This window comes from Anabrus simplex, chromosome 2, assembly GCF_040414725.1.
Source record: "Anabrus simplex isolate iqAnaSimp1 chromosome 2, ASM4041472v1, whole genome shotgun sequence".
NCBI classification, from domain to species: Eukaryota; Metazoa; Arthropoda; class Insecta; order Orthoptera; family Tettigoniidae; genus Anabrus; species Anabrus simplex.
Window position 1 is genome coordinate 1,152,447,072 of NC_090266.1, and position 19,583 is coordinate 1,152,466,654.

General features: G+C 38.9%; 1 protein-coding gene across 1 annotated transcript in view; it reads right to left on the bottom strand.

Annotated features, from left to right (window-relative positions):
* The window catches only part of LOC136863813 (HEAT repeat-containing protein 6), a 248,820-nt gene that overhangs the window by 34,961 nt on the left and 194,276 nt on the right, over nt 1-19,583 (bottom strand). The window contains exons 14-15 of the mRNA XM_067140151.2: nt 14,001-14,144; nt 13,801-13,881 (exon numbers count right to left, since the gene is read on the bottom strand). Coding sequence (XP_066996252.2) covers nt 13,801-13,881; nt 14,001-14,144 — 225 coding nt within the window. The remainder of the gene's footprint in view (nt 1-13,800; nt 13,882-14,000; nt 14,145-19,583) is intronic.

The window sequence follows — 19,583 nt, forward strand, 5'->3', positions numbered from 1 at the left end:
TTGGCAACAACAGGCTGCTGCATCACAGTTAAGTCTGTTCTAAAAAACATGTATGCACTGGTAGTTATATACTGCACTGGTCTGCCATATGGTAAAAATGAAATGAAATGGCGTATGGCTTTTAGTGCCGGGAGTGTCCGAGGACATGTTCGGCTCGCCAGGTGCAGGTCTTTTGATTTGATGCCCATACGCGACCTGCATGTCGTGATGAGGATGAAAATGATGATGAAGACGACACATACACCCAGCCCCATGACAGCAAATTTAACCAATGATGGTTAAAATTCCCGACCCTGCTGGGAATCTAATCCGGGACCCCTGTGACCAAAGGCCAGCACGCTAACCATTTAGCCATGGAGCCGGACTGTCATACAGTGAGGTAAGTATGGTCAAATTCATGTTTGAAATGTACTGTACATTTTTATTTATTTATTTATTTATTTATTTATTTATTTATTTGACTTTAGCAGTGGGTAAGTTAGGGCTTGTGGCCCTCTCTTACACTTAACCACATAATTTACAAGATAATACATACATTAAAAAAATGTACTATTCTTTTTTTTTTTTTTTTGGTTCGTTTTGGCCTACTAGGGATCATGGGGCTTGTCTTAACTTTTAGCTAAGGTCTTCTGCTTTTTCTTGGCCCAGTATGCTTTCATTTTCTGGCTGAGAACCTACTTCCCTCCATCCGTCCACTTAGGTCTGGTGGTGCCTGTACTTTTTTGCTTGTGAGGGACAGTGGGAAGACTCCCTGTACTAATGGTACTTCCTTTGTAAATTTTGTTAATACTGCACTACTGCCCTGTGGGCACTCGTTTGATTGTTCAGCAATATCACAACCTCATCTCTAAAACTTTTATCAAGATATTACCAAAAATACTGTGATATGTTTTTAGTTAGACATTATTTTAATGTTAAATATATTTGTGCTTTTGGAATCGTGCTTATTTCATGAGTGGCTGAGGATGTCCCAGAGGAAGAGCTGAAATATGTCCCACTATATTTTAATTGCATTTTAACAAGTAAATACCTTGTTTATAGTATTGAATAAGTGGAATTTCTCTCAAAATATTTAAAATATGTTTAATAACTGTCAATATGGGCTTTTAAACATGAAATTTATTTCAAGCAATGCCTATCTTGGCGAAAGGGCCGTTTAACTACTTGTAACCTCAAATTTTTCACATCTGTAGAACTGGCATTAAAATATTCGGTACACACATTAAGGGAATCAAGCATGCTTGTCAGGATACAGAAGACACAGGTCTAACAAAGTCACATTATTTACTTCCATACAGCAACAATACCCAGCTATAGATAATGAACAACAGAACATATACAGCACCCAGGCTCAACTCTAGGACATGGGAGCAGAGGGTGATGTCGGCACGTTCTGTGCTAGTGACCAGACATCGAGAGACAGTTGTGTATTAGAGGGCGGCAGCAGCGAACACGTATAAATAGTTGTGCTGCCAGCTTGTGTTATCATATGAAAGATTGCGAGGAATTCTATAATACATTCTGTCCGGCCCCGCGGTGTAGGGGGCAACGCGACCGCCTACCACCCACCAGCCCCGAGTTCGATTCCCGGCCAGGTCAGGGTTTTTCAATTGTAAATGATTAATATCCTTGGCCTTGGGACTGGGTGTTTGTGTCATCCTTAACAGTCCTTTCCTCACATTCAACACTTTACATTTTCGCAATTACAATTACACGCAGGTTCATAACATATGGTGCAAGTAGAGGCAAAAGATCTTTAGAAGTTGACGCCACGAACAAATAGCATTTAAAAAATTTAATTCTGCTTCTACCACTTTTTCCAACACCTGTGGCGTCACGGGTGCAAACTGTGGCGCACGTGGATTTGATCCTGTTTTACGGACGGATGCTCTTCCGGATGAAAACCCTGTGTGGAGAGATGTAATCACAATTGCATGTTTCCATGGTGGTTGGTAGTGTGGCATATTGTCTGAATATGAAGCGGAGTGTGTTGGGGGAGACAGAGAGACGGACACCCTACGCCCAGTCCCCGAGCGGAAGAATTAATGAGACACGATTAAAATCCCCTACCCAGTCAGGAATCAAACCCGGGAGCCTCTGAACCAGAGGCCTCAATGCTGCCCATTCACCCAAGGAGTCGAATTCTCTAATAAATTACTTCACTATATTCAGTTATCTTTTCCCCTTAATGTTAAGAACAAAAGATAGGTAGCTAGTATACCGTATTTCCTCATGTATTAGACCCTCCTAGCTTTTCAAGATAAAGAAAATTTAAAAAATAAAGCCTGCACATAAACCCACACGTAATTCATCAGAGAAGAACGAAGATACCACTTCGAATTGTGTACAGGCCATACTGCAGCTCCAATGACATCACACAAATAGTTTCGTCTGCCCGATTCACGCAATGAAAACAAACATCAAAGTCACGCAGTATGTCTGTGTTTCATAATTAGGAAATTAGTCAATTTACGAACTTCATCGTATAGATCCGTATTGATACAGTTAAAACTAAGAAACAATGTCAGGTTTTGGTCCTAACATTGTTTCTTAGATAGGAAATGTCCGCCTCTGTACAGCTCCAACGACATTGCACAAATAAGTGGACAGTTTTGTATGTCCGACCCTCACATTGCAAGCATGTGTCAGTCATGTGATTCGTCTGTGTTTCGTAGTTAAGCATGTTTGCCGGTGTAACAGTTAGCAGAATTAGCTGCTGTTCTCAGCGGCCCGAGTTCGACTCCCGATATTGTCGTAGATTTAAGAATGGCAGGAAGCTTGATATGCGGTAAAATGCTACATGCAGCTCACCTCCATTGGGGGTGCACCTAAGAAGAGCTGCTCCACCTCAGAATGAGGACACAAGTTTAGTTAAGAAATATTCACGGTTGGTGCTATTAATATAGCAGGCGATTTCATTAAATTTTGTAACTCAGACCAATATAATTTTGAAGAGAATTAGGTTTAAAGCATGATAAAGCAATCCAATCATAACAATTGTTTTACTCATCAACATACCTAACAAATAATAATATTATTGGTTTTACGTCCCTCTAACTACTTCTACGATTTTCAGACACACCACAAAGAACATATTACCGGTATGCATTAATTAATAAATGGAGACAACGAATGCACAAAATTAAACATTTTGATAATAAAACACATTACCTCCATAAATGCGGCAAGTTTTCCTGTTACTTATTTATATTTTTTTCATCGTGGAATTTCTGGCACTATCTATGCACTTGATAGCATACCTAACCTAAACAATGCAGTCTCTCTTATCTCAGTTACAGCTGTTTAGGGAGTAACTGAGATTGGTTAATTTTGCTTGCATGGGGGCAGGTTGTATGTGTCGTCTTCATCATCATTTCATTCTCATCATGACGTGCAGGTCGCCTACGGGCGTCAAATCAAAAGACCTGCATCTGGCGAACCGAACTTGTCCTCGGACACTCCTGGCACTAATAGCCATACACCATTTCATTTCATTTTACTTATCCAAAGAATGCTTCCAGTCACTATTATACCGAATCTTATGTTCGTTACGTTCAACTATTCATATGACCTTATCTTTCTATTTCTCTGAGGCTATACCATATGCCTGGTTGTTAATCTAATATTGTTTCTCTGACTCAACTGTAACTTATTCCCTAACTTGACACATGGTGACTCTGTGCCATTTCAATTTCCTAGACTGGTTCTTCTCAACCAGCTTTGTCCCTCTTTGAGAGAGAAAAATACAAATTATAACAAGAGGAAGATGGCGAGGTGTATCTACGATATGTGTATCGTGTGGTACACAAAACTATTATTTATGATGAGATCTTTAATTTTCTCTATCCGCACATCTGACCATGTGCGCTGGATTACATAACAGGTACTTTATTATTCCTTTCTTATGTTGCCAAGGCTAATGTAACTTAGCGTTTCTGTGATCTCTTTTAGGTTGTTTCTTAATTTTCATGGCCATGTGATGTTCTTTTAATTTATTCTATTATTCTACTTATTTTATTCATGCTGAGTAACGATGAAGAGATATTGCAAACCCGTTTCGTGTGCATGCATGTGCGACTTGATTTTGCTGGATGCGTTTTTATGTCTAGACCTGTCCACATCTGTTCTCCTCCTGCATATCACCTTTGGGCTGAGTGATACTGTTTGTGCTATAGCGCTGTTTTAGATTCTATGCATTTTCGCATCCCTTGCTGATACGAATGTATTCTACAGCGTATATGATTTGAGATTCCATTGGATTGGGCGACCCTTCACTCGTACATGAGGGGGCTCTGTTATTTTATTCTTGTTAATCTGATTCAGTCCATACCTGTGTGTATGATAAATTGTGCTGCTGCAAATCTACAGCAGTGTGTCTCAGTTTTATCTTTTTATTCAATACCTTGGACTGTCAGTCTAGCTACGCTCATTGTGTGAATGGATTTTGTAAAAGGTGCGTTTGTACTATCTATTGTGGTTTTTCCTTACTGACATTGTTTATTTCTTATTTGCGTGGACGTTTTATTGCGTTTTGTTCCCGCATTGTGTTAAATGCTTTGGCTCCATTTTATTATTTGGGGATCTTTCTCCGTTACTCTTGTTTGGTTCTCACAGATCACGTTTATTTATGTGTCACCATGGCAATGTCTTATACCCTCCCCTTTAATCTCCTTGTTTTCCTTGGTATACAATCTTTGGGATATGTGCTTTTTTCTCGATACTCATATTCATGGAGTCTCTCAGGAAAAATAAAACTACTTCTTCCTTGGCGATTATCAAGAGAGTAATGTCTTTACGATTCAAGAGTGATATGTAACCTTTTCCATCTTCCTCATATAAAAGTGTGGTTAATAGTTTTGAGGGAAGTTTGAGGGACAAATAATAAGGAAAACATATTATTCTAGCTTCTGTATGCGATAAGTTGATAACAATTCTCCAGCCCGTGTACTACAGTCTTAAGACAATGTCTATGACATTACAAAAAGTGGATTCAAATGAATAATGAAAGAGATGTCCATAAAAACCAAATGTCTTTAAAAATATTCACGCTGACTCACGTGAGTTATATTTCATGCATTTGTTGCTTCCTGTAATTTAAGTGTTCTCTTTATTTTTTGTGTTTTTGTTTTATCTTAACCCAAAGATAATTTTAATAAACTCCTTATGCTAATGTGTTTCTGTCTTGGGTTTTGCCTTTCTTCATCATACTTTATTTCAAGAGGCCCAGATCCAGTTATCAACTAGTAAATTGTCAGATTTGGCCGATCCCACGGCAAATTTCTGGGTATGCTAATGTGTTGGTTTGTGTAGTGGGTGGGGGACTATGTATTACATTCGTAAGTACAACTCTTAACATATGCTAGTGATCGGCTGGTGGATTGGCAAGCTTTCTACAGCACAACTTTATTCGTAAGGGGAGACTTCTACTTCACATACACCAATTGGGAATAAGTGAGTCCATCTCCAGAAACCATTTGTGAATAGATTCTCACTGTTTGGACTCTGTAATTGGGAACAAACCTATTTTTAAGAGTTTCAAAAAGATGAGATCTCAAATGTTCTCGATGGCAGTGAAAATGACACTGTTTACAATGACGACAACGCCGGTAGCAGGGAAGTTGGCGCACAAGATGATAATTCAAATGAAAGCAGTAATCAGGTTTACTGGGCTATACCAGGTGAGTTGGCCGTGCGGTTAGGGGCGCGAAGCTGTGAGCTTAAATCCGGGAGATAGAAGGTTCGAGCTCTACTGTTGGTTCTCCGTGGTTTCCCATTTTCACACCAGGCAAATTCTGGGGCTGTACCTTAATTAGGGCTACGGCTGCTTCTTTAGCATTCCTAGGCCTTTCCTATCTCATCGTTGCCATAAGACCTACATGTGTCGGTATGACTTAAAGCAAAAAAAAAAAAAAAAAAAAAAGAAAAACAAAAACTGTGCTATAGGCTTACTGCTCAACTGTCAGACAAATGACCGGCCAGTAAGTTTTTTATATTAGGCTTAATATTGCATAATAGGATAAATAAAACAGTACGTCCAACCCTTATCCCTTTTCTCTACGGGTCCAGTACGAAGTGAGATGAATCCTCTTAGCTAGTTTTTATGACTGGATGCCCTTCCTGACATCAACCTCATCAGAGGAGTTAATGAGGTGAAATGATTGATGTGATATAAGGGTAATTAAAACAGACTATATTTACTGTATGTTTAGGCCTGAAAGTCATGTGTTCACCATTTATAGTCTTCTTTATTTAAAAAAAAAAAATTAGAAATGCTGCCTTCCAACGAAGGTAGCCAGTAAAACTCAAAACACAATCACAAATTTGTTAAAGAATAGCATAGAAAACATGCATGTACAATTTGTAGTTCTTTATAACCAGAAGTCACTGGACAAAATGGGAGGCTGTCGCATGTTGGGCACCCCACCCCAATCCTCTTACTTTATTTGTTTAGAAATGCAGGGGTAAAAGGGGATCTACTACTTGAGGAAATATGGTCATTGTAAGAATAAGAACAGAGTAATTATAAAAGTTAATATGAGATAAGGCAGTTGAATTGTTGCTGGTGAAAGTAAGTAATAAAGTAAAATAATTTATTTATTTACGATATCACTTAAAAGTAACCATTCCTGAAATACAATAATCTAATTTTAAGTATGATGCATGGTGGTGGGGATGGAGCGGTTCGGTTCGGAGCAAGTACTATGACGTCATTGCTCGGTTAAACCGAGTACACAACTGAGTACAACTTTATAGCGGTAAATTTAAACTTTATATTGCCCTTCTAAGCTACAGCTTACATTTATAAAGAAGATTATCAATTCTTATCAGTGGTACTATGCTCCGTACTTTCTATTGTTAATTGCACAATTTTTATAATGCAATATAAATTTAAAACATAACATAACAAACAGTGTACCTACAAACCTGTGCTTAATATGAGGCATATCAAGTAGACATAAATAAAGAAATAAACATACAAATGAATAAATAAATAAATAAAATAAGTATTAATGCATAGGTATGGATAATAATGTACCGTATTCCATAATGTGATAATTGACAAAACAAAATCTAGTTCTTTGAAATGTGCCTAAACTCATATAATGTCAAACATTTCACTGATAACTATGTGGTAAGGAGTTAAATGACAAATCTGTTAAGATTATATCAGTAATGGAAATAAGTGTAGTATAAAAATGAACTCAATTCTTCATCTTATGACAAGCATTAAAATCAGACACAGACAGTATGGGAAGTACTGTTAGTGTTCTGAACTGGATGGAACAGGTGTTAGGCTATATAGGAGGAATTTCTATTCAGAAATATCAGAGTTTCAGCTCGGTTTTTAGAAAGTGACGACCTTTGGTCTGAAAGAATTTGTCCAGCACATGAAAACACCTCCTCTGCGGGCACAGATGTAGCAAGTGCGCTAAGGTACGCAAGAGCAAGCTCACTTAAAGAGTCAATAAATATTGAACTTTCACAACCGCATTGTAATCAAAATCAACTTTCAACCTATTACGTCATGTTACATACATTTGGTATGTGTTGATGAGATGTTAAGTACCGAACAGAAATGGCCAATCAAACACCAGTGGCATCCGAACCCACAACCTCCTGATTTCACGTTGGTAGCTCTACTAATTGAGCTATGGTGGCCTAGCTCATCTTTGTTCTGTTGGAAAGGATGTAAGCTACAGGTCTGCCACTATCCTGTCCTCTACAACCCTCAGTGACTGCATGTCCTTGCATACAAAAGTAGCCACACTCCTATGCAACTTATTTTCCCCTTCACTGTCTCTTTCATACGTAGGAAAGGAATTACTTTCACGATGTGCAAGTGTATCTTGTACCATCTCCTTACGATGCACCTGTTTTATGTGATTCCATAAATTTGACATTCTTCCACTTGTACAATAGATTAATCGCAAGTTTTACAAATAGCAGATTTTCTAACTGGACTGCTAGTAAAATACTGCCATACTTGGGAGGACTCTCGTGGCATTATTGCTTCTTTCTTATTACAAATATCAAAAGAAAATATAGTGCAACAACTTTAAACAAAGATACATATATAAGGAAACGTACAAATAGAACAGACGTCTCAGTCTGGAGCCTGAACAACAGCACAGTGGTGTTGCGAGTGCAGCCTGGCTGGACGGTTTACCAAAGCACCCGCAGCGCTATACGGAGTATTGAAGTTGAATCGGTGCTCCGCTGTGACATCACATAACCTCAAGAAATGAGTTACTCGACAGTCCTACTCGTTCCGTCCCCACCACTAATGATGCAGTCGTGAAAACTAAATATTCACTTGAATCTAATTTAACTTTTTTTTTTTTTTTTGCTAGTGGCTTTACGTCGCACTGACACAGATAGGTCTTATGGTGATGATGGGATAGGAAAGGCCTAGGAGTTGGAAGGAAGCGGCCATGGTCTTAATTAAAGTACAGCTCCAGCATTTGCCTGGTGTGAAAATGGGAAACCACGGAAAACCATATTCAGGGCTGCAGACAGTGGGATTTGAATCCACTATCTCCCGGGTGCAAGCACACAGCCGCGCACCCCTAACCGCATGGCCAACTCACCCGGTAATTTAACTTCAAAATGCTCAGTTTTTCTAGGATATTTAACGTAATGAAGTCTGTCTTTTAAATTTCTATCAACCAGTCTCAGGGCGCAGGTTTGTGATGGAGCTTGAGCTAAGCTCTCCCTGTACTGAGTTATGTTCTTCATTGTTTTTGTTGGATTTGTGTTATGTTGGAGTGGAGGGAAATGTTTAAGGGTCATTATTATTATTATTTATTGTTTACAGGGATTTGTTGGTTAGGGATTTTTCTCTGGGAAGGCTAGGATTTATTGTGTTAATGTCTTTACTGTTTGCAATGCCATACTCCTTGGACCATTTCATGCCGACCAGTGGATATACAGTACATTGGCAGCCGAAGCTTGTGCATGAATTTAGGCGTTAGTTCATTTAATAGACATTCTTTTAGGAAGGTGATGCTTTTGACTACATCTGTTATTTTGATTTTCAGATTTTGATATTTGTAGGCAGTTCGATTTGCGTGAAAATCTGAAAATCAAAATAACAAATGTAGTCAAAAGCTTGTGCATGATTCGTGTGCTATGTTGTGGTGATCAGTTTCCGATGCTCTGCGAGGAGGTGAACCAAGGAATTATTGTCTGAGGTACATAGTGAAGGTAGATTAGGTTGAAGGACACTGAGGAAGGAAAGGTTGTGTTGGACTGGGAAATTGAAGTTAACGTGGGAGTGCTGTGTTGTTCATGTAGTTTTGTGTGAAGTGTTGCTTAGCTGCTGTTTTTTTGTTGTATTTTTTAGTATGAACTGCTATGGTCTGACGCGGCAAAGTTGTGTTTGCACTAAATACACGTCGCCAACTCCTGGAGTACCTTGGAATTGGAATGGTGGTGAGGACCACCGTACCTGTTGAACCGGCTTAGTCTTCTGCATGAGGCAGCAGGATGGTTTAATTCAAGGCAATTAAAAGCATTGCGTGATGAAGGACAGGTTGTTGTAAGGGGGTTGTGACTTGCGTCTTAATGTGATGTATCATTTGGTTGGGGATTTTCGGTTGTGGGCTCGTTTTTGATAGGGATGATGATGATGATGATGCTTGTTGTTTAAAGGGGCCTAACATCTAGGTCATTGGCCCCTAGTGGTATGAAACGAGATGAAATGTAATGACAAATTGAAAGTCCAAAATCCTCCACTGACCAGAATTCAAAACGCGAGGACAAAGAATGAATGGATGGGTATGAATTTAAAACCATCAGTGGATCCGAACCACAGTGCCTCACATTCACAGAAAATGACGTAAAACAATAGTATTACTGACCAAGGGACTGCTTCAATAGCACAATACTAAATCGACGATGCTTGCAGTCTAAAGGGGTCCAAAGTCCAAGTCATCGGCCCCTTATAATGGTACTTATCGCTAGAAAAGTAGAACCATGATATTTGTCGCCGGTGGTGAGAAATCAATAACATGGATGGAAACTAAGGAACTCTAAAACATTTTTGAAGAATTCAATAAATATTTGTTTTCTTTGTTGCTGTAAATTTATGTAAATTTTTAATGTGTTTTATTTGTTGTGAGATTTTGTGTATTTAAAGAATTTTCAGGACTCACAGAAGAGACAATTATATTTATTTAATAATGGAGTGTTAAAAGGAAAAGACGCATTGACATTGGTAGTGGAGATCTCCAGAAGTGTACATGTTGTAACCCATTTTTTGTATCACCTTGTAGTTGCCACGTGGAGGTTTCGATCACGAAATCGCTGAGTTTCGCAATCGAAACCTCTAGAATATGTTTCTCACATTACCATATATGGTGCTGTAATCCGATTCGCAAAAATAACAATAAATTGTATTGGTGAAACTTCGGGTCGAATCATAGGTAGCTTCCCTGATTGGCTGTTTGAGTGCTTCTCAATTTCCGGCCTTTGGCTACTCGGTAGTAGCAAGGCTCTGTTCAGCGTCTTTGGTTTTCGTATGTTCTTCCGATCCGACGCACCTTGTGAGGTGGTCTGCTCAGCGGCTCCAGTCATCCCGGGGTAAGCATGTTTTCTTTTCTCAAATGTTAAATTAATATGTAAATTCATTTGTTCGGAGTTTAACTTAGACCCTGGTTTTCACCGTTTTGGTTTTGTAATGCCTTAGTTCGTCAGCTAGGCATATTCTTTGTTTTGGAGGCAATTCCTTTTATTAACCTTTTGTGTAAATGTAAATTTCAATTTCTCCATTTGGGTTGCCTCCCGTAATGCAGCGTCAATTTAATGTACACCTGTTGAGCTATGCATCCCTCGCTGATGTGTATTAGGAGAGGACTGCACCTCTAAAGGCCTCAGCGCTAAAATTAAATTTCCATTGTTTTCTTTCCTTGTAAACTATTTTCCATTTGCCTTGTAAGATGGTTGTAATTATGTCATATTACCTGTTAAATTTTCCTTGTAAATTTCATCATCAAAGTTATGCTCACCTATTTAAATGTAATTGTAATATTGTGTAGATATTTAATTTTCTGAAGAACCACCCATAGGAACCTCGTGGTTCGACTGAGCCTTTTTCTTAACTGATAATGTTATCCTTTTAATTTGTGTTTTAATACCTTGTTAAAATTCTATATGTTGAGTAAACCAGACTCATGTATCTTTCCCTACAACATCACGTAAGATCTCGTCCTCTGTAGGGTTTCTCGGCCTGCTTCCCATATATCCCTTCTCTAGTTATGTTGGTAACCCTGCGTAGCCATGTGTTGTTGGAAATTTAAGATGTTTTTCCTGGTGTATCATCGGCTGACGTTGTTCTTTCAGGTTTGTTATTTTGGTTTATTACATCATTACTTGTTTTATATGTACCTTGTATTATGTGCTCTCTTCTGTAAAGGGCGGGGGGGGGGAACAGTATTTGTCATGGTGCGATACTAATCAAAAGTAGCATAGACTCACGGTATTCCACACACATTATGGTACTACTCACAGGTAATGAAATTCACACATGTAATACAGACCTATGGTGTTTTGCACATTGTGGTGCCATTTACAGGCAACGCAAACCTATGGTGTTCATCACATAAGTGTACTAACCACAAGGACTCGTACTATCCCGTGGTGTTCCTCATATAGTGGGTACTAATCATAGACAAGACAGAACCATGGTGTCGCTCATATAGTGGTACTAATCACAGGTACTGTAAAAGCTGACCGCACGGTGCTCCTGCGTGCTACTAATCACAAAACTATTTGGTACCTAACATAGGGGTACTACGCGCAAGTAAAAGCGACCCATGGTGTTCCCAGTGTGGTGGTACTAATCACAAGTAGTTTCATGGTTATAATACAGTCATCCCTTGGTTGCCCCTTTTAGTTGCCTCTTACGACAGGCAGGGGATACCGTGGGTGTATTCTTTGTCTGCGTCCCCCACCCACAAGGGGTCGTTTTCGATAGTAAGCTATCGTGAGAGCTGCCAATGCATCAATTAAGACAAATGTGCAAAGAAACTACGTGGGAGGCTGGTTACACAGTGCTCCTGCGATTTTATAGGCACATATTTTATCCAGATAAGACTACGACAGTGCAACATATGGATTTCCAAGGAAAAATGTTCTTGGAAAACTGAATAGCGTGCACCACAGCAGAGTTAGGCTGGCAACGGGAGCTCTTCGTAGAAGTCGATTGCCAGCATGCTCACTGAACGTCGTGTGCAGTGTTTACACCTGCAATGCTAGCAAACGCTGTCGTCCTATGCTTTGGAACTGCGGTAGATGCCACTTCACCAAGTTATCCCTGTGTATTCCACAACAGAAGTAGTATGCCGTATGCTGCTTACCCGTGAGCAAGGCAGCCAGTTGGTATACGCTTGGATTGCAGTTACAGATTGTTTGATGTACCTTCAGTTCCTTGTCTTGTTACATGACCAAGTAAGGTACCTCCATGGTAAATACAGTGACGTGACATCCTAGATATACTCACTGGCTGAAAATAAACCTGGACGCTTCTATTTATCGCAGGCTCTTCATGTCCGTTGTTAGACAATATCCAGGGTTAGTAGTTATTTACATGTATGGTTCAAGGGCAGAAGCCAAAACAGGCTGTGCATTAAGAGATTTCTTTCCTCTACCTGAAAGCTGTAGCGTGTACACATAAGAGCTCTATGCTATCCCTGAAGCTCTGTGGTACACGCAATCCAGTAAATGTCAGCACCTTCCGCGATACAAGATATTTTAGGTGATTGTTACAATTCTTGTTTTATTTTCCACCTAATTCAATACATAAAAATGTTTATTGTCTCTAGAAGGACATTTTATTACAATACCACACTAACAGGGACATGTTTTGCTCGTTATATCGAGCATCTTCAGCCTCATTTGAACAAATATCTCAAGGTTAAGTCTTTACATTAAACCTTCATATAAATAATTTGTTTGTTAAAATTATTATTTTTTTTTAATTTTTAATTTTTTGCTAGGGGCTTTACGTCGCACAGACACAGATAGGTCTTATGGCGACGATGGGATAGGAAAGACCTAGGAGTTGGAAGGAAGCGGCCGTGGCCTTAATTAAGGTACAGCCCCAGCATTTGCCTGGTGTGAAAATGGGAAACCACGGAAAACCATTTTCAGAGCTGCCGATAGTGGGATTCGAACCTACTATCTCCCGGATGCAAGCTCATAAAATTATTTTACACCAATAAAATGTTACCACTAGTTAACAGATAATTAAATAGAATTAACAAACTAAAATATATAGCTGTGATGGCCTAGACACTGATCACAATTTGCTGACGTCCAAGTCATAGCAATGTTCTAAACATCTGTAAGATTTGGCTAAAAATCTTGTTAGTTCCCAGATTTTACTAACACTATTTAGTGCTAAGTTATTTTTCTAAATTTAAATGTCCTATTTGAAATTAATGATGTTAGAGGTTTAAATTTGCAATGTTTTTCTTCTTCATTGTACTTTCAGTTTACATGAGAAACCACTACTTTATTAAAAGATTTTGTATTGAAAGTTTGTGATCTACTGGAATCATCACACTAGTAGTCTTCACCTCCCAAAAACTACACAGGAGGAATCTAATAATAAAAGGGCAGAATGGTCTACGAATTATTGGAATTCACGATCAGATTTGTGAGTCAAGTCCTCGACATTGCCTTGAATAAGCTGCACAACTCAATCTTCAGATTAAAAAGTCTTACTCTCCTAATTCTAGTAAATATCATACTTGGAAAAGTATTTTTCAAAAATTCACCTAAATAAGTTTGATTACTTACCTGCCAGTCAATCTCAGATTTATCATAGAGTGAAGTATTTTTCATCATATTTCCCAGAGAATAGCAAGCATTCCACCTTGTCTGAAAGGAGAATATCCAGTTCACAATAAACTTAATGAAATTAACAAAAGTTTAACGAATTTCAAATAATTTTGTTGAATACAGCAATTTGCTAAAGTTGAGTGCATAAGAATACTCACTTTCATGTTTCGGCTAGTCCAAGTTAGATGAATTAGAAGTTTGACGGCTGCAATAGTAAGTCTTCTAAGTTCTGAGTCCATAATCATGTGTGTGTCTATTAGCATTAACAAGTTTCCTAGTGCACGCACACTGCCAACCTGTAGCTGAAAACAGAAAAAGGAAAAAGGAATAAGGTAAAGATTCATTCACTGTCTCAAATTTCCACCTTCTAGATAAAAATAAATATTTTATACAATATTTAAATATATTTATATAAAAAATATAAATATATTTTTCATATTGGGCCAACAAAATCTGGACATTAAAATATTTCCTCAACAGGTTTAAGGAACGCTGGCTGTAGGATGGCGTCAGTTGTTTACTGATTTACCTTTAGGTTCAAATGCAAATGGTACGAAGTCACGTGAAGGAAGCTCTGTTCAAGGTTAAATGTTCATATTAGTGACACTTAAAATACACCATAAATGTTTATTTTAAAATGTATCACCATTTTCTACAAAGATGAGAATGAGGTAAGTTACTACTGTATATATGTGTTATATTCTATTATAGTGTAGATAAGCTGAAGATGATGTTTGCAGATGACAATGGAGCAGAAGTACAAGATCAACTGGACATATTGCATAAGTATATTCGTAATTATAGAATGAAAATAAGTGAGGAGAAAAGCAAGACAACTGTGCTGACTAGAGGATAAAAAGAAGGGAATACCAGGCAAGTTGGCCATACGGTTACGGGTGCGCAGCTGTGAACTTGCATCCGGAAGATACTGAGTTTGAATCCTACTGTCAGCAACCCTGAAGATGGTTTTTCCATTTTCAAACCAGGCAAATCAGGCTGTACCTTAATTAAGGCCTCGGCCGCTTCCTTTCCATGCCTAGGTCTTTCCTATCCCATAGTCACCATAAGACCTATCTGTGTTGGTGCAACGTAAAAAAAAAAAAAGGGAATAATTCTGTAAAAATTGAGGATATCTACAAGTACTTGGGAAGTGAACTGATACAGGGCAGGGTAGGACATGGAGACCAGTAACAGGATTCAACAGGGAAATGTAATTTACTACAGTGTAAGGAACTTCATTTGGAAGAAGGAAGTACCAAGGAAGAGTAAAGAGGTGATGTGTAAGACTCATTATTGCCCGATACAGACACCTGTCTGCCTGGTTACCTTGTTACTGTAATGAATACACCGTACAGCCAGCACGTCGCCACAGAGTGTCGGTTGGAGGTAAATAACCTGATCCCCTATGGTGATCAATGGCTTTGGACAGATGAGTTTCCTTAGGTGGAGTGATTGTTCCCTCATTGTAGGAAATGACACTGGAACCCATCGAGTAGAGTCTGCCCCAGGTCAGGGGTGACTGCAAAAGGAACTGGACTCCATGTTAGGATCATCCTGATCACTTACTGGCAGCAGCTCTAAAATGCCTTTGGGAGCTGTGACATCACTGTAATAACAGCTTAAAATGAAAATGGAACTTTTATTAAAAGTTCCCTGGAAGCGACGTGCAGTTTGTATGTTGGCGGAGCTGTGAGAAGTGCGTGACTAGAAGAAGGTGGCAATAATCAATCTCATGTCACTGACTGGAATGTCAAATAAGTTGAGTGATTCCTGGAGAAGGAGAATATAACTATGATGGGATCAAGTGAGGTTGAGCAGAGAGGAAAAAGAAAAAAAGTTGAGGAAGGGATACACACTCAACTGGATTGGAGAACATAAGACAAAAAATGGAATGGGCATAACAAGTAACAAGATCTTAAGATGAGTATGTAGACAAAATGGACTATGTAACTGATAGAATACCGTATTTACGTGAATACCCGCACATTTTTTTAAAAATTTGATGCACGAAATTCGGGTGCGGGTTTTATTTGCATCAATGTTGGCAAATTTTCCCCTTCAAAATCAGCCTTCCTAAAGTTAGGGTGCGGAGATTATTCAGTGGCGGGGATTATTCGCGTAAATACGGTAATAAAGATACAGTTAAGAACAGAGAATGGAGTAAAGAATTTCATCCAAGTGTATGCACCCCAGAGTGGATGCAAAGAAGATATGGACAAATTCCTAGAGACACTGGAGAGAGAAATAAAGAATATGGAAGTGACCGCCATGGGAGACTAATGCAATGGTGGGATGTGACAGAAAAGGAACGGAAGAAGTAATTGGACTTTACAGATATGAAAGAGGAATGAAGAGGGAGAGAAGTTAGATTTTTGTGTGAGAACTGGGTTAAGTGTGGGCAATATGTGGTTCGGGAAGTAGGATAGTAGAAAGATTACAAGATATGAATGAGGGAAACAGAAAAACAAAGACAGTAATTTATTACTTCTAGGTGGAAACAGCAAATTGTAGACAGTTGTTAGATGTAACAGCTTTTCCAGAAGTAGCATAGAGTAGTGGTAGCAAAAATGAAAGTAGGAAAAATAGTGAAAATTAAAAAAATAAGACAGAAGAAAATAAAATTATGGAAATTAAAAAATATGGAAGTAAAATAAAAATTCCAATATACAATGAAACAACACACATCTAAAACTGAAGTGGAGAGAGTGGAAGTGGAACGAGACATGTTCAAGAAGGCGTTTCTAAGCTGTGTAGAGTATGCTTGTGTCAGAATAGCTGGAAGGATGAAAAATAGAGATCTCATGGTAGATGAGAGGGTAAAGGAAGCAAGCAGTGAAAAAATATGACTAAAGCACAGCAATTACGGAATAGGGATAAAATTGAAGAAAGTATCAAGAAGTGATGGAAGAGGATGCAATTAACTTGTAAGAAGGAAGAGAAAAGTAAGGGTCTACAAAAAGCAGGTGAAAGGGAAAGAAGGTGAGATAACAGCACAACCACAGGAGATAAGGACAAGCTGGAAGGATTACTTTGATGAACTTCTGAATATGAAAAGGGCTGTAGATGAGATGATAGAGTGTGAGGAGACAGTATCTGAGAGTTAAATCACAATGGAAGAGGTGGAAACTTCTGTCAAACAAATGAAAGTGGGAACAACAGCAGGACTGGATGAACTGTGCATAAATTATAAAAACAGCAGGACCCATTTATCTACAATGGCTCTGTAGGCTATTTAGATGTTCTTGGAAGAAAAAAAATTTAGTACCAAATGACGGAGAAAAGCAGCAATAACACCTATATTAACCTTTTGAACTCCATTAACCTTCATATGCTTCCTGCTCCATTCCGAATTAATGTCTGCACTGTGAACAGCTGCAGGAAGTGAACACTGCAAAACAATCTTAACACAAAATGTGTGTGGAGAGAAACAGATTGATCATGTAGCAATATCCAGGAGAGCAATTAAGGAAATAATGAACGTTAAAGTGCAGAGAGGTGCCCAGTTTGATTCAGATCATTACCTCTTCAAGATCAAAATTAACTTCATTCCTCTCAATAAGGCCCTGAAACCAAGAAACAGAATTTATAAATACGACATTGGAAAGTTAAAAATCAATCAAAATGTCTTAGAACAATACCACCAGCAACTGACATTTGAATCTCATGAATGGACGAACATCGCCTCCAAGATCCAACAAGCAGCTAATACTGCAATCCTGACAGCTAAGAAGAGAAAGCATAGGTGGTGGAATGAGGTGTGTGATGAAGTGCTGACCCAAAGAACAAATGCCTGGAAAAAGTGGAACTCGACCCGAAGATCTGAAGATTTCGATGTGTTCCGTGAAGCTCGAAAAGAAGCAGCCAGAACCTTCTGAAGGGTCAAGCGACTATATGAGAAACAGCAGTTAGAACAGATCGATCAGGATTTCCGGAAAAACAATTCCAGAGACTTCTATCAAACATTCAAGACTAATTTGAGAGGGTACCAAGCCCCCAGCCTTTGTTTTAGAGATGAAAATGGAAAGCTAGGCTTGACCAACAAAGAAAACTGTACGATCATTTCTCGGTACTTTGAAAACCTTCTTAATTGTGATGAACCAAAAGAAAGATTCCCTGTGTGCGACCCGATCCACAAATTACCCAACTCAACCCCTCCTTGTAAAGAGGAGATCAAACAGATTATAAACAGCTTAAAGAATAATAAGGCAGCTGGTGAAGATTCGATAGTGACAGAACTACTGAAGCTGGCAAATGATGAAACTCTAGATGTACTAGTCAAGCTTTTTGAAGATATCTGGAGAACTGGGGTGATACCAACTGAATGGCTGTCAGCACTAATCCACCCTTTGTACAAGAAAGGTGATAAAAAGAATGTCAACAACTATAGGGGCATCTCATTAGTATCTGTTCCCTATAAGATTTTCTCCAAAGCAGTTCAGAACCGAATTGAAGCTCACCTTGACCAACAGATTGGGGAATATCAGGCTGGCTTCAGAAAAAAGCCGTTTGTGCCCAGAACAGATATTTAACCTGAAGAGCATCATAAGGTACAAGAAGACAGGAGGACACAGTTACGTGGTTGTGTTTGTTGACTTTCAGAAAGCATATGAGTCCATTGACCGCGAGTCATTAATGAATATTTTGGAAGAGTTTGGAGTGGACGATATGTCAAGAAATTTGATCAAACAAACTCTAACCAACACAGTGTCGAAAGTAAAATTTATGGGTGAGATCTCAGAACCGTTTACAATCAGAACGGGTGTCAGACAGGGAGATGGACTATCCCCACTCCTCTACAACTGTGTTTTGGAAAAAGTCATTCGAGAGTGGAGGAAGTTGTTAGACCAAGAAGAAACAAAGGAAGATCAGTTCAGACTTGGTCCTAAGCACAAAGGGGTGTACGTTGACTGCCTGGCCTTTGCGGATGATCTGGCCATTTTTGCTAACAACATGGATTCAGCAGTCAACAAGATCAATAGGCTGTCAGAAGTTGCTGAAAAGGTAGGACTCCAGATTTCTATTCCAAAGACAAAATATATGACAAACATCTGTGACGGACCAGAATGGATGATCACTAATCTTGGAAAAATCGGTCGAGTCAAGAATTTCAGATATCTTGGTGAAGTCATCCAGCAGAATGGATTAGAAGAGGAAGCAATCAATGTCAGGATGAGGAAATTAGACCAGGCATACCAAATGACAAAGAATATCTGTAATAAAAAGTCTATGAGTATATGGGCCAAGTTCCGACACTATAACACAGTTGTAAAACCTGAGGGATTATATGCATCTGAAATTTTGACCTTAAGTTGTAAAGGTCAAGCTGATCGGCTGGAAAAAAGAGAGCGCAGGATACTAAGAAAAATCCTAGGTAATAGGTGGGTTGATGGACAGTGGCGAATGAGACCAAATGAGGATTTGTACAGCAAGACAGAACCTCTCACAGCGTCAATTAAGAAGAGACGGCTATTATTTTACGGTCATCTCTTGAAGATGAATGATGGTCGGCTAACAAAAAGAATATGGAATTTTATTCAATCTAAGGCAACAAGGCCGAGATGATTCCAGGAATGCGAAAAAGATCTGATGCAGATTGGTATTTCAGACCAAGAAATTCATGACAGGAGCACATTCAGAAGATTGGTGAACAACTATCAAGGTTTCCAAATGGCATCAACTTCCAGAAGACGGAAAGGACCTTTGTCTGATGAGCATAAACAGGCACTCATCGCTGGGCTCAG